Source organism: Archocentrus centrarchus, chromosome 20, assembly GCF_007364275.1.
Source record: "Archocentrus centrarchus isolate MPI-CPG fArcCen1 chromosome 20, fArcCen1, whole genome shotgun sequence".
NCBI classification, from domain to species: Eukaryota; Metazoa; Chordata; class Actinopteri; order Cichliformes; family Cichlidae; genus Archocentrus; species Archocentrus centrarchus.
The window spans coordinates 28,255,127-28,271,446 of NC_044365.1; the positions used below are offsets into that span (position 1 = coordinate 28,255,127).

Below are 16,320 nucleotides of genomic sequence, written 5' to 3' on the forward strand. Positions count from 1 at the left end.
AGTGTTGTTGAGCGGCAACTTTGAGCACTGGGAGACTGGAGAGTGGCGTTGCCTCTGATGCTCAGTGTAAATATTTATGTATCCTGTCATTTTGTCTTTGTGTCAATTGCTGTGTGTCAGAGAAGGGAATAACAAATGGTATGTGAGTGATGGGCTGTACTATTTTGAGGAGGTGGGAGGCAGGGGTTGAGAGGATAAGTTGGGACAGAGAAAAGGGGGAGGGGTGTGTATTTGTGTGTGTTCGCTGGTTTCATGTTGGCTCAGAGCCCTGGCTGCGCTCTGAATTTTCACCCCAGTCCATGTGTGCGAGTCTTCCCGCGTGTGTGTCTGCACGCCTTCGTCTTATGAGCAGCCAATCCTCTGATTCAGTCAGCTGCTGTACAAGCATGGCCTTGATGTGATTACATTATCATATGCATTTAAAGTGCAGCTCATGTGAGTCCATGCAACATGCAAAGCAGCATTGAAATTTAGTAAGGGAGCTAGGAAATTGGATTTGTCTTATTAGTTGGGGGTTGCCCTACTGGTCCCTTATCTGCTGGGTTAACGATAAGGTTAATTTCTTGGCAGCATATCGGATCATAAAATCCTCTCTGGGTGCCTCTAAATTTAGCTTCTATAAGCCAGCCAAAATATATATATATATATATATATATATATATCACACATTAGATGAGAGATTAAATGAGTTTCTTTGGTGATGGTAAATTGGTATCCTGCAATGTTGTTTTTTCTAATCTTTCCAAGTGTGCCACACTTTTGCAACAGGAAAGCCAGAGTGCAATGTGCCAATCCCCCCGCCATGAGTGGGATGTTGGGAAGCTCCACATATATTTAGCTGCACAGCCTTGGGAGGGCCCATCCACTCTGGCTATGAATGTTTATGAATGGTTCCTTGGCCTCGTCACCAAAGGCCATAAATTCTTTGAGTGCTTTTGTGTTCAATTAGAACCTTTTGCCCCTTTTGCACGCTCCCAACAAATATCCTCTCTTCTCTCCATCTGATGCGCACACACACACACACACACACACACACACACACTCTCCATCACCCCGTTATAGAGCCTCCCCTGGTGAGTCAAGGAGATTTATGAGAAGAAGCTGGGTTCGTCAAGCACCGTCTTCCCCCCTGGGGGGGGTGTCACAACTGCATTTGTATGCCAGGGATCCTCTCGATGGCGTGCTTAAAAAAAAAAAAAAAAAAGAAAAACAAGCCCATTAGAGCCAAAGGATCCGCACATCCAAAACTTGCTGCCTCCCTCTAGACTAAGCAGAGCAGCAGCCATTAAGCAAAATGAAATCTTTGGGGTGAAGTTGGTCGTGATCTCCCAGATATTTATTTCAGCACGCCTAATGAAAATGCATTAGTGCTGTGGCGTAAGATGCGGGGTGCTTTTTCGTCTCGTAGTTCTCTTGTACTTATCGCTGGAGACTTGAAAGAGAACAAGGGAAAATGTCTTTGCATACAGCGGCGCTGTCTCTGCGGATGATATTGTTTTGTTAGGAGAGCCAGGGTTTGGTCCCGCTACGTGAGTTGGTGGCGGCAGATGTTCTTTGGAAGCTCCTGTTTCTTTGCTCTGTTTGTCTTCATTTTTGAACCACTCACAAATCCCACGTTTGTCACAGAAACTCGAAGTACTCGCTTTTGATGCAGTCAAGGGAGAGCGTGCTTTCATTTGAAACGCTGTCTGACAGGTGTGCCTGAAGAAGCAGATAATGTGTTTCGAGGGGGGGATATTCAAGCTGTCCTCTCCCTCTGTTCCAGCCCTGATGGAAAGCTCCCCAGTAAATTAAAAACGTCCCTTTGAAATTTTTAGTCTGGAAATAGCTCACAAATGTAGTGATGAATGATTTTAAATCACTGTAGCAACCACTAAAATTTTTACCTTGCCACCCTTAACGTTAATGCTTCAAGATATTCATGCGTGCAGTAATTCCTAGATATCTGACTGAAATGTCCCATTTATGGTAAAGTTTTTAAAGTATAATCAGACTTTGGTATACAGTTATACTTCAATAATGACTACAGATCAAGCAGCACACGCTCACTATGATGACTGATTGCTACCCTCAACTAAACCTATCAGGTAACCAGACAGTAGACAGGCCATCCTCACCGCTTGATTCAATTGGTCAAGGGTTAATGGGTTGGGCGCCATGAGAACAGGCATGTTGTGGATAAGATGTCAGCGTCTGTCTGGGATCTCTCTCTCTCTCTCTCATCGTTTGTGTTTGTCATACTGTGGAGAAGAGGTCAGACTCTATAAAATAGTCCAAATCTCATCTGTCTCATCTCATATTTTTGCAGAGCATTCATGTCCTTAAAAACTGCCAATCAACAGCAGTTTTCAGTGATGTGTTGAATTTAAATGATTTTCCCAGTGAGTCATGAGACATCCAAATTTCAGGTTTCACTTTGAGGGATTTTAAGAAAAGGAGCTTGTGAAACACTAATGTCTAAGTACTTTTATCCACGCGGAAGAAGTTTTGAATGGGTGACCTTATCAACCAAGGACGGCTCAGAGCCTTTTTGTTCTTTGCTTAGTCTCATCTTCATTTCCTTAGGCCCTTTTTAAATCATGGCAGTTAAGAAGTGGACTGACAAATTCTGTTGGGAGATTGTGATATCAAAATAATACTGGAAAATGTGCCAAGAGCTACCTCCAAAACATAAAAATAACTAAAAACAAAAAAGGGTATTTTTTTTCCTAAGAAACTTCCTGTAAATAAGTCGTGTCAGGTTTATTATATAACCTCATTTCCTTCCGAAGAGGATTTCATGGTCTGCACAACATACTAGACTAAAAGCTGACACCACTGGACCCCACAGGGGAAAGAAGTGTTTGGATTCTTTACAAATACAAAGTAGCAGTTACTTACTTTCAAGTAATTTTCTTTTATTAAATGTCTTATTTAAAGCTTGTGTAGGATTTAGGGAGGCCTTAAACTGGAGTATATTATTTATAAGTGTGTTTTCATTAGTGTATAATCACTTATAAATTGATTGTGTTTTGGATCATTTAGAATGAGCCCTTCATATCTACATACTGTATGGAGTGGGGTCTTTTTCAGGGAGCCTGCCATTTACAGCTGCCTTGTTCCGACATGAGCCCAGAATAGACAAACACTGGTTTCAAAGAAGGACCTTTGGCATTTTTATGTTAATGAACGTCCACCTTAGAAAACTGAAAGAGGAGGGGTGGACATTCAATTCAAAGCCAAACAAAACATCTTTAGTTACATTTAAAAAAATCTGAACATTGGCACAAGCACAGAGAGTTGCACCCTTGCTGCAAACCTGCCTCTTAAGGACCCAACAGTTTGAGTGCCTTGAAAAAAGTTACAGCAGCCCGCTGAACTTACATTATAAATCAGCGCAGCTGTCATTTACAACCCGCTCCACTGTGATTGTCTCATTGTCATTTTGTCCGCTGTGTCGTTGACAGAAATGGAGCCATGGATCTTCAGGTTCAAAGCAGAGGGTACGGTGGATTACTCACAGCTGACCTTTGACCCCGGCCAGAACGAACTTATCGTCGGCGCCAGGTAACTCATATCCAACATTGTTACTTTTCTCATTCTCTTTGCTTCGTCCTCTCTCGTGTGTCTTTCCTTTGTTGCCTGGGCTTTTGTTGTCTTTCATTCTTGTTTTTTGCAGTGTTTGTTGGTGCATTGCATGAGTAATGATCCGTTTCTCCATAGATGTCTTCAAAAGAAAAATGGCTTTGGAGATTGTTTCCAAGTCCATTGTCTTTGTCGAGCACAGCCAAGTGCATGTGTGTTTGTATATATGTGTACTTGCATTACTTATGTTGTGAGGACATAAATCTGTTTACACAGTGACATCGTGGGGATTAGCTTCCCTTTTGGGGGACAAACAGCAAGTCCCCAAAACATAAATTGTCACGTGAAGGACTTGGTTGAAGGTTAGGGTAAGGTCAGGGTTAGGCAAGCAGTGGCTGCAGTTAGGCTACGCTCCAAAATGAATGAATGAATGAATGCATAAAGTTATGAATGAGCAACACGTTTATTTTGTATATGTGCTTGCATACTTAGACACACAAGTGTCAGCTTGATTGCGGATGAAGCATGCTCTGCACTTCGTGTAATAGCTTTAGTAACTGTAGAAAGAAACAATCATGGCAACATCAACAGGAGATAACAGGAAAGCTATCAGGAAGGAGAGCAGCAAAGCAAACAGAAACAAAGTGAGCCCAGGGAATTTACTAATGCACCAAGAACCTTAGATGGAAAAGCCTAATCAGGAAAATGTATGTGTGAGTCGATAAAGGTCTTACAGGTGAGCCAATTCCCACCGGAAAAGATGGCAAGGAATGTAATATAATATAATATAATATAATATAATATAATATAATATAATATAATATAATATAATATAATATAATATAGCATTGTGTCTGGTGGCCATATTTTATTTTTAGCTGCCATTTAGACAGTTCTATCAACACACAAAAAATAAAAAATAAAATAAGATATTTAGTTCACTTCTCTGTGCCAACTCGATGGCTGTTGAGTGTTTAAGTATGAAAGGCAGTGTAGCTAGATGGATGACTGCAGGTTGGGTTAGAAGTATGAGTGATAATGGAAGGAAGGAGGGATCGATGGAAATATCAATACAGTAAAATAGGAGGCCGTGGCCACACTGAGACCTGGCTGATAGCCACTCTTCAGGAGATTGACAGATCTTTGCCAAAGCACTTGTCTGTATGTGCTTGTGTATTCAGGTGTTTGTGTGAGCAGGCTTGAAAATTGTAACTCTGTAATGAGATATCTACTTTATTTTAAAAAAAATAAATAAATCAAAGCTTGCTCTTGAAAACTGTGTGCTGGCATGAAAGAAAAGAACCTGATGGTTTATCTTCTTATACTTTTGTCAAATCTGGGTCTGTTCTAGAGCTTTTAAGCGAATCAAGCAATGAAAAACTAGATCATGCGATCTTTGAAAAAAGTATGTGTGCTGGGTAATTGCACTAAACTTAACAACCCTCAACTTGTCTGTATATGAAAGATGAGCACAGTGTCACGTTTTTCTTTTTTTGTGGATTCACATTTTGAAGCCTGAGTTTGGCATTTTTGGCCATCATCATCTTGTTTTTGTTTGTTTTTTTTTTGTTTTTTTTGGTTTTAAGTCAATTTCCAGCATCAATATTTGGACACGAGGCTTTAGTGCTAAGTAATCATATCATACTAGCTAGCTATCTTAGCTAGCAAGGTACCTAAATACGGGTTTAGTTCACATACACAGATACCTGCTTTTTAATGCTAACATTTATTTGTCAGATAGCTGCATTAAAAATTGTCCAATAAGTACCACACAGTTATCAGTTAAAATCCAGTTCAATGAGTCGGCACCTTACTGTCCCTCAAAGATGGTTAATTTTAAGTCTTAAAAATTTTTAGCATGCAAGTTAAATAAAAATTCATTACCTGTCCAATTGTCATGATGGGCAAAAATAGTTACAGAGGCTGAAATTATTACTTTCTTATACATGCTGTAAAGCTCAGTGTTTTAACTTGGTAGCCTGTAGAGACTGACTCCCTTTTGGAGCCACCCTCATGAGGCCTTCCAAGTAGGTTGCGGCATGTCTGAAACAAGCTGTTTTAGCTCAGAGAACCATAGGACTTAAAGCACACTGTGAGCACTGCCTCCTCCTCCTCCTCTTTCAGCTGGTCTGTAGAGCAATTAAAGCTATGCGTAAGAAAAGGTGCTAAAAGGCTGACCTTACTTGGGTTGTATTTGCTGTGATTGGAGCAGACGTTATAAAATCTGTTACGAGCTGATTTCAGTTCGCCACAAAAGTTTTCTTTTAAAAAAAATTAAAGAAAAACTTGGAAACTAAATGCACAGAGCTATATTAAACTGATTTATTTATATTAAACTTGGGCACATTTAACATGTGCTTTCCCCTCTTTAACCCTAGAACACTAACGTCAGGTGATTTTCATCCACGTGTCACAGCACGTTAGTGTTTTAGGGTTACAAAATTTCTCTTTTGGTAGCATGGACTAGCAAAAACATGGATTTTGCAGAAGTCTCAATGGGTGGGGGATCACAGTAAATAATGCTTTTAGTCCTAATTGTCAGGTTTCATGTGATCTCATTCTGGTAATGGTGGATAATGGTTGTTCTAGACAGCCTGAGACATTGTTAGTCAAATTATAGAATATTCCTCTTGAGACGGCATTCATTACAACTGTAATGTTTCTTGAAAAGTTAGAAATGCCAATGAAACAGCGTTGTTTATGCCTCGCAGATTTGAAAAGCTCCAGGCAAGCAGGACATACTTATTAGACTGCGATTTCACAGTCAGGCTTTGATTATCCTTCAGTCTCTTTTTTTTTCCCCCCTCTCTCTCTCTCTCTCTTTTCATACATGTGAAACCCTGGGAATAGGAGCATAAAACCTTTTAGCTATGCTTTATCTAGTCTTTTTTTTTTTTTTTTTGGTGTCCTAATTACGAGTTGGCGAAACCTAGAGGTCCGTCATTTGCTGCAGCCACTGAAGCCAGCCATCCATTGAATACAGTTCATTTCAATACCCTGACTACACTCTTACAATTCCTTGTGCCACCTATGAAAAGATTCATTTTAACTCTGAATGCGGGAACTTCAGAAGCTTCAGATGTCGCATTTTTAAAGGGGAGCTTCAACAATTTTACACAACAAAGTCTATTTACAATTCTGGCAGAATACCGCTGCCTCTGTGAAACTAAATTCAACAATGCTTAGGTCAGGCTGATGAGAGAGAGGTTTGAAAAAATACAAATAAAAATGAGGGTGTGGCGCGCGAGACAACCAAGGCTGTCAGAACTCCTTCTCATCTCTGCTTCAATCCACAGGCTTGAGGCTTGCGGATTGAAGCTACATTAGTCATAAAGCTCTGTCCACACTGTCTAGTTTGTAATACAGTGATGAGAAAAAGAAAGTGCATCCTTTTTTAAATCTAGGTTTTTACACATGGGGAAATCATTTAAAAAAAATCATCTGATTCTTAACAAGTTCTAAAATGTTCGAAAAATACAGTCACAGATGAACAGCAACACATAGCATATTTTACACTGTACCATTATTTATTCAACAAAAACTAAGCCAAAATGCAGAAGCAGTGTGTGAAAAATGAAGCACACTCTTACTGCTTCCATAGGGCTTAAGAGGGTAAGAAGGGAAAGCAGGAGGCGCTGCTAATCAAATGCACTTGATTAATTGATTATCAAACAGCAAGTGTGAGTACCTCTAAATGTTAACACAATGCTAAGGAAGGAAGACGACAGCAATGATCTTAGAGGAGCTGTCCATCTGGGAAAGGTTACAAGGCCATCGTTCTACAGTGAAAAACATTATTCACAAGTGGAAAATATTCAGCACAGTTCAGAGAAATTGCAAAAAGCCCGAGAGCTACATCTCAGACTCTGCAGGCCTGAGTTAGCATGTTGAATGTTAAAGTTCATGGCAGTACAATTAGAGAGAGACTGAATAAGTGTGGCTTGTTTGGAAGGTTTGCCAGGAGAAAGTGTGTTATCTCTAAAAATGGCATAGCAGCACAGCTTAGGTTTGCAAAGTTGCATTTGAACAAACCGCAAGGCTTCTTGAATAATGTTTTTTGGACAGATGAGACCACATTTGGCAGCATATCAGCACAGACACCTCATACCAGCTGTCAAACACGGTGGTGGAGGGGTGATGATTTGGGCTTTTTTTGCCACCACATGACCTGAATACTTGGCAGTCATTGAGTTTACCATTAACTCCTCTGTATACCAAAGTATTCTAGAGTCAAATATGAGGCCATCTGAGAGACTGATGAAGTCACAAAGAAAACTATTACTTAAAGTTATTGGTGCTAAAGATGGATCTACAAGCTGTATATGGGAATGTCTTTTTATAGCAGTTCATGACTAAATGAGGGAAGTGCTCTTACAACAAACCCCCAACTTTCTAAATGATTTTACTGATGTTTCTTTACAAATTGGAGTGTGAGTGGGTGAAGCTGAAAGAGCCAGAGGCACTACATACAGCAGATAAATGATATAGAGAGCTTTGACCTTAGAAGGAAAAAAAATGCTGTCTTAGTTTTAATGCAGAAAAGAGCTCCATCAACTCACACCTTTCCTTCCTTTCACAGAAATCACCTCTTCAGACTCAATCTTGAAGACCTGACACTGATCCAGGTGAGTGCTAATTCTGTCTCGCTCTGTCTTTTTCTGCGTCTCGCTCACCCAGTTTTGTAGAGTATGTATTAACTCTTGTCTGCTCATATGATTCTCCCTTCAACAAATACTGCGCTACTTTTAGCACGGCGCTGTCTGTGCTTGCATCTTAAAGCAGTTACAGCAAAATGGTTTAGCAACTCACATGTCACAACAACTTCACAACCTGGTGGAGCACCAGCGGGCTCGATTGACGGCACTGTGGGCTGATACTCGCAGGGGAGGAAAGACTGTTGATATGAAGTGTAGTCTGTGTTAATACCCTTCCTGGTGAAATCCAATTTGAAGGTGTTTATGAAATCTGAAGCTGTACTTTTCCATACTTTGGAGCTTTTAAAGGATCTTGTGTAATTTCTCTAATGTGATACTATAAATGTTTTGAAATGCCAGACAGAAATTCAAGTGTCCTAACATCAAGGATTTACCACCTTGTGCATGGTGTACAATTTGCTTTAATTATGTATAAATAACAGTACAGGCGAGGTGGCAATTTGTTTTTTTCACTCTGTCTTTCAGTCCCCTTTTCCCACATCTTGTCACTAATTTTTTTTTCCAGCATCTTCTCATTTCACTTTCTTTTCTCTCTCTGGTAAGAGCCCACATATTCCCACCTGTGGAGCCAGCCAATTTTGTGACCCACTGAGTTACCATACAAACACTGACACATTGAGGACTTTATTTGCAGGTGGTAACAGCAAGGCTTCTTTGATGCTTAGACAACTCTTTATGTTTGCCATTTACACCCTAGAAAACCAGGGGAGAGGATGAGGATGGAGAGAAAGAGAATCAGGGGAGCAAGAACGGCTGGGTGGAACAGAAGAATAGAAGGTGGAGGGAGCGTTGTTGACACAGATCTGACTGAAAAGGGAAAATGAGAAAAACGGTCAGAAGAAATAAGAAGAAAGGCAGAATTTGTTGGGTAGGAAGGAGTGGAGGGTGGAACGCACAAAGCAATCAGGGAGCAGGGAGACAGCGCAGAGACAGCGAGGGAAGAAAGCAGAAACCCCCCCTGTGGAGAGAGACGAGGATTCATGCAGAGCCGATCTTTTGTGGCCGCTCACTGGGACTCCGATGCTTTTTAAAGTTGCTCTGTGCCATCCGCGCACCCAGCTATCCTCCCCTTCTTTATTTCATCCCGTGCTCGGCTGGAGCTGCAGAATCAGCAAGGAGATTTCACTGAGCCAATCTATGCCTCATCTCCAAGATGTCTTCTTATGAGAGAATAGGAGATGGTACAGTAATCTGGGGCCAGTTTAAGCTGACCTGCACACTAGTCCCCACTTTGCATTTGACTATTCCATAGGGTCAAGTATAAATCCATATCAAACTAGTGGAATTTAAGGAGCAAAAATGGAATTATTTCTTTCACCTCCTTGAACTCTCTTTCTTTCCTTCCTTCTTTTTCATCCAAGCATGAAACAGGAGATTAAATGCACAGAGATTTGGTTGCCTCTGCGTCTGGGTTTACATATATTTCTCATTCTTATTGTTGTTGGATATGAAAGACTTGAATGAATTTCCCCTTTGGCGCTGTTGCTCCACTCACATTACACGCATTGCTGATTGATCAAATAGATTTACAAGGGAACATGGCGCTGACAGTGGCAGAGCCAACAAAGAAAGTTTGAGCACAAACACTTGTTAGTAGTTCTGTGCGTTTTATTAACGGTTGCACCAAGGTTCAAAAGAGTTGCATGAGCTTTTCTTGTTTTTTTTTTTCCTTCTGCAGAAGGAAATCAAGCTAAAAGCTACACCTACGCTTGTCTTTGTGATTTCACCCTATCCCCATGTATCAGCCCTGTCAGATAATGCCCGATGGCAGTGATTTGTTCTTGCATGGTTGGCAGCGTTAAGAGGGAGGCTGTGTATGGTTTGACAGAGCACAAGGCTTAAAGCTTCTGCAATACAAACAGCCTGTAATACACTAAAGAGTTGGGTATAATTACCATATGATCGATGACTGATCTCATCATGCATGAAACTTTTCTGCTGGGGGGGGGCACCGAGGTTTTCCACTGAGGCAAAAATTAATCCCGCCTACTTCTCCTGCCCTTGGTTGCAGTGTGATGAGTTGCTTTCAAGCTTTCCGAGAGGCAGAAAATTAACTGTGAATACCTGGTAGTCTTACTGTTGTATTACGGGGGTTTTAGAAAGCACTGACACTTGGAGTGGTAGCTAAACACTGCCTGTCTGTTGCACACATCGAGATGAGACAAGGAGATTGATCGAGCCTGAGCCCCAGCAACCATAATCTCCCCAGTAAATAGGCTCCTTGTTTGGAGGTAATAAAAAAAAAAAAGAAAGAAAAGGCAACACCATCAGAAGCTGGAGAGAAAAAGAACCTTTGTTTAAAAAAAAATAGTGGATGCGAATCCATCTGAGAAATTTGTGTGCGTGTGTGTTTTGTAAGATTACCCTGAAGATTTGGTCTTAGGAGCGTAAACTGTGTCACTCCCTAAGGAAAGCTATAAAGGCTGTTTACAAGACAGAGGTACGTTTAAAGAATCATAAAGAGTAGAAAATATTTCACATCACATTAACTCGCTAACATGTGCTCAAACTGGATGGCAGTTAGGGTTGAAGTGGGACGAGTCAGTCGTTGAAACATGAGTCAGCACCCACAATGGCCATGATTGGAGTTAATATCTGGTACTTAAAGTTTTTTTTGTTTTTTTTCTGCTGTGTCTCAGTAGCCTGAGAGGCTTTCCTCTCCCTGTCAACCTCTACCCTCATCCTCAGTGATCTGGAAAACACTGTCAAGAACAAAAGGTGGATACTTTTCTCCTTGCTCCACTTTCAAACTTGTGCAGCTGAGCTGAAAAAAAAAAAGAAGAAGAAGAAGACAAAAAACTAATTCTGCAGCATCTGCAACTACTGAAACATTTAGAGCTTCCACAGACAAACAGTTAGCTAGAAACGACCCAACAAAGCACAGTTTCCTTTCTGTGTTTACAGTAAATCGCACATTACATGTCGTAACCATTCAGTATTGTCCTTCTGGCTTATCATTTATATTCTGAAATCAGCTACTGCCAGCCTTAGAGAAAGCAAATTAATGCTGGCATTGCCATTCCTCACCACGTTGCCAGAGCAGATTAATTGCTTGTGTTTCAGTCTGCACGTGAGCTCACCAAATAATATCGTTTGACGCAGCTAAATACGGTGACACCCCCTCCCGCGTGCCCATTTTTAGCAGCATCTTTACCTTTGCGCACTTGCACTAATGAAACACTGCTAACTTCCATGCTGGTCCTTAAAAGCATGAACTGAAAGGGCCCAAAGTGTCTTAATTTGCATTCAGTGATAAGAGCACACTGAATTCACATAAACAATGTTGCTTATGTTTATGTGAATGTAATGTAAGGCAGAATTAACAGGGGGAACAAAAGACACATAGCCTGTACAATCCAATATCAGGATCCTGCTTCCATGCTAAATCGGAATAAGATGCAGACGATGAGCCTGAGTTTCAACAGAAAAACCGAGGCACAGCATTAGTCAATAAGCACTGGGATGAGGAGGATCAGGGGTATTGTTCATGATTCAATACAGGCAAGGAGGAGAAAATAGTGGAAATTCACTCCAGCCTCTCTCTTGTCCTCTTGCATTGGCACAGGAAAACACTATCCATAACAGTTTCCCTTGGCAACAGACACTGTATGCTGTTGAGATGTATATTGTGCCTTTATTTTTCTTTGCTTCCTCTTGTATTGTGCTGTCCTTTTGTGTGTGTGTGTGTGTGTTTTTTTAAAGGCCTTTTCTACTTTCGCATGTTGTATATCATGGGCCTGTCTCTTGTAATTACACTGCATCAGCCAAACAATTAGCCCTCCTAATCAGTAGCTAACAGAAATTGTCCTCCATAGTACTTGAAGCACTTCTAATTTACTGAACTGAATACTAACTTGGGCATTTAAATGCATAGAATAAAATGCATGATTGGAACCAGAGATAGAGACATGTACAGTGATATCATGGAGATGATGTCATGTTTAAGCATGATCATTATAAGTCTATGTTAAAAGAGGCCTAGAGTAGCAGGGGGTCTCTTCTACACTGACGTAGCTCTTTAAGGTGTCGTGATGATATGAGCAGAGACGCAGACCTACACGTTGGCTGAGGCGTGACATCAAGACCAATTTCGAGTGTAAATCTTTCAGCAGCTTACATCAGCAGACATCAGTGTGAATAGTAAATACTGTGCCAGCACATCAGAAGGTAATATCAGATATTCATAAGCCAGATTAGATTCCCCCCACAGGATTTGTCCAGCTCTTACTCTCAACCCGCCGTCCCCTTGTAATGAGGCACACAAGCTAGTCATTTCACAAAGCTAGACAGCTGTCAGCAGCGAGTGTGTTCTCTGGACCCTCTTTATGCAAAATATATTCAATATCATGTCTGGAAACTGCTGTTTTGGAATTCAGCGCCTCACTCCCTCCTCAATCTCACTGACTACTTCACTCAGCCCACACAGTCTCCCTTGTTCTGGCTGACTCCTGAGTTGGACTCTGTTTTCACTTTGTTGGTTTTTTCCTCTCTGTTTGTCCCTTATTTTCCCTTTTCTGTCCTTTCCTCGGTTACTGTCGCACATCCCTCCCTCCCTACTCCCCCCCGTTTGTAGCTCTCCTGCACCCACCACACCTAACAATAGCCCCTCAGTGTGAGGACTGACGAGAGGCTCGGACACAATGGTTCATCTTTAAGGACTGCACCCATTACAGGGGGCAGTATAGAGGGTGGACACATGGAAAATAACATTTTTTTTTCTTCATTCCTTTCATTTCTTCCCTGAAGCATCAAAGAACTGTGGTAAATTCTCTCTGCCTAACTCTGAATTTCTGCATTGTAATCACATTTTATGTTTCTTAACATGCTGTTCCAGTCGATTTCCACTTTCTTTTTTTAGCAGTTTTGATAAAAATAAATAAAACTGTCCACCAAGTACTTGCTGAGCTCCAGACGATAGTAGCAGTAATGCCTAAAATAAGTTAATTGTGATGATGAACAGGAGCAGACATACAAATTATCCAGATTTGAAATTTTGAACTATTTGGAAGAGAAAATATTAAAAATATTAAGAGAGAGCCATTAACATTACAGGTAACTGTGGCTGTATCAGGAAAACTTGAGCTAGTGGGGCTAAGCAGCTTTGTTTAAACCTGTTGAGAAGTGCACGTTTTTCTCTATCCAGCTGAGCTGTTTGACAGCACATGTGTTTGGCCAACTAACGTCCTGTTGCATCTATACAAATAGAAAGCATTATATAATTAACTTTTTCACAGATTTTCTAAATGTTATCGGTCTGAATCAGTGGTGTGCAATGACTTTTACAGAAAGGAAAGCAGAGTAAATGATCCCCCAACCACCAAATCAGTTGAGCAATTCCACCAGCTCATTCCACCCACCAACAAGACAAATTGGAGCAGATGAAAACATAATAAACATTTCATGATTAATGTTGCCTGTCTTTTCTGTGCTGACAGTGTCTCTCCTGCATCTTGCTGCACTCTGCCTGGACATCTTCATCCTAAACTCTTTCATAGCTGAAAAAAGTGTTAGGATTATAAGTTTTATTTTTGCTATATAGAGGGGGAGATATATGTACCATTAACAAAGAATGACCAATGATGGAGGGATTATTTAGTTTTTTTCCTTTAGTAAGAGTAGCAATATACTATGAAACCCTCGATGACAAGTAAAAATTAAGATTCAAATGTAAATAAGTATACATCATGCAGTTTGTCCCATTTCAATCATAAAAAACAATAAGCCATTCTCTGATGGGGAGTGTTTTGGAAGCATTTGAAAATGTGCCGCTCTCCAGGCAAAACATAATAAGACGGAACAAGGATATAGCAGGAAATCTGGAGCTTCAGCTAAAAAAACAAAGCGGGCAGTTTTGACGGTTTCTCGTTGGCTCTTTACGAGAACCATCCTGCCCGCGAAAGAGTTTGAGATTACAGAGGAGCTGGCAGCGATGCACTCAGTGAAAGGGACTACCACAGGAAGTGATTTGTTCACAGAGGTAAATTAATTCTTGAATAGACTGGAGCTGAAATGGGACAAAACGGGAATGTTGATTAAATATTTCACATTTCATGCCCATTTCACATTTTTATTACCTAATTGTAACATCTACGCTTATCAGTAGCAGTTTATAAAGAGATAAAAATGAATATTGGGCAGACTTGAGTTCAACTCATTGGTGTGGCCCTGCACAATGGTCACAGTTTATCATTTTGCCCCTTGGGAAAATTAATTGCCCACCCCTGTTCTACACTCTGGTCTGTGGAGATTAGCATGCTTTTGGAGCAGCTGCATTTCTTTCACATTTTGGACTCTTTGTTTTTTTGCCTCAGAAGTTGCGTTTTTGGGACTGTGTGCGTCACATGATTCTGCAGAGTGTGACCACAGCACATTTTAACACCCGCTGAAACTGAAAACCTATCAAAATAAATAGTAAACTATATTTATGCTTCAGTATCTATGTATCATTTTCTCTTTTTTTACTTCTTTTTTTTTTTTTTTTTTTTGCAAATATTAGAATTCCCTGTGGTGCATTTTCTGTTTGGGGCTTAATCGACACCTTCATGTGGCACTAAATTTAATCCTGGCTCTCTCTTCCTGTCTTATCTTCTTTGTTTCCCCTCTGTGTCTTTATTCTAGTTCCCTCTAGGTGACAAAGGCACAGAAAAGACTTCTCCGAAGCAGCTTCCTCTGATAAAGCCAAGAATTATTATTACTTAATGACAGCACATTCCAGACATATTTCAGTTTAAGACAGATTCATCTTAGAGGCACAGGAGCTGAACAATAGCATTCTAATGAGCTTTTAATGTTTCTTAATGACACTGGTGCTTGCTTTGCTCGGCTGTGATTCTGTTCTTCACTCCGGACCATTTGAGCCTGGGCAGTCAGATTAGGTGGCTTTAGTGGTCTGTGATGTCAGCTTATCTGCCACTTAGCTTCCTCGTGGACATCACCTGCTTCATTAGCTATTAAGTCGATGTCTGAAATATGAAACAAGAATACGTAGTATTCTGAAAATATGTTTTGCACTATTTTGAATGGAGATAAATCACATTATTGCCCCATGATAACAAAAGCAACCACTTTGCAAGCAGTAATTTTGCATCGTGCTATGACTGATTTTAACACCGAATGGGAGTGAGTAAGGTTTCAGGCCATTAACAGTTCTTCTTCTCCCCCGTGTGATTAGCGAAAGCGGTTTCAGCGCTTTCAGCACCCTCATTGAATTCAGCTGGGACCAGCTGTGGGGCTGTGTGCACAGGCTGTGCTGCTTGTGCTGATGTGTGTGGTTTGTTTAGTGGATGCACAGCCCCAGAATAGCCAGCTTTGGCCTGGAATGGAACTGACACATAAGAGACAGAGAGAAGCCAGCGCCCATTAATGTTCCATATCTTATCCTCCCCAAATAGTGCCACACACCCTGAGCACTTTCCTTTCTTTAATCCCCCCTTCTGCTGCTGAGCTGTGTACACACATTTAGGTGTTTCTATGCCTACTAAAGGTCACTGAAGCAGAAAGCAAAGGTCTTGTCATAAAACGCAGCGTAAACTTCCACTGCCTTCTAAAGAAGAAATGAAAGAAGTTCTCCTAAGTGCTGAGGGGGGTTCAGCTTTCTTTTCCCCTCTTGTCCTGGCATAAAACAGTCCTGATACCAAGGTGAAATCTAATATTCTCTGTCAGTTTGCAATATTTACTATATTCCTTCAGAGAAAAGTCCTGCACCTCTGGCTACTTTCCAGGTTATTACTGCAGGAAAGTTGTACTGCTGTGGGCAAAAAAAAACGGAAGTTAAATAGTCTCACTTTTGGAGACTTTCCGTGACTCTGCGTTAAGCACATTATTTCACCAGCCAATTTTTCTTTTAAGTATTCCTGTCTCCGTCAGTCGTGCGGCGCTCGTGGCAGTGGTGACTAATTCTGCCTCTCACGAGTGTGAGTTTCTTAGTGGCCTGCTGCCCTCCCAAGGCCAGCAGTCATTTCATGAATAGAGAACTTTTATCAATGAGGAAGCCCCCCCCCCCTTCCCCAGAGGTTACAATGAAATTAAAAGGTAGAAAGTG

At 40.9% G+C, this 16,320-nt stretch overlaps 1 protein-coding gene across 1 annotated transcript in view; it reads left to right on the forward strand.

Annotated features, from left to right (window-relative positions):
- Positions 1 to 16,320, forward strand: part of sema5a (sema domain, seven thrombospondin repeats (type 1 and type 1-like), transmembrane domain (TM) and short cytoplasmic domain, (semaphorin) 5A) — a 137,063-nt gene that overhangs the window by 49,865 nt on the left and 70,878 nt on the right. The window contains exons 3-4 of the mRNA XM_030757311.1: positions 3,447 to 3,546; positions 8,144 to 8,189. Coding sequence (XP_030613171.1) covers positions 3,447 to 3,546; positions 8,144 to 8,189 — 146 coding nt within the window. The remainder of the gene's footprint in view (positions 1 to 3,446; positions 3,547 to 8,143; positions 8,190 to 16,320) is intronic.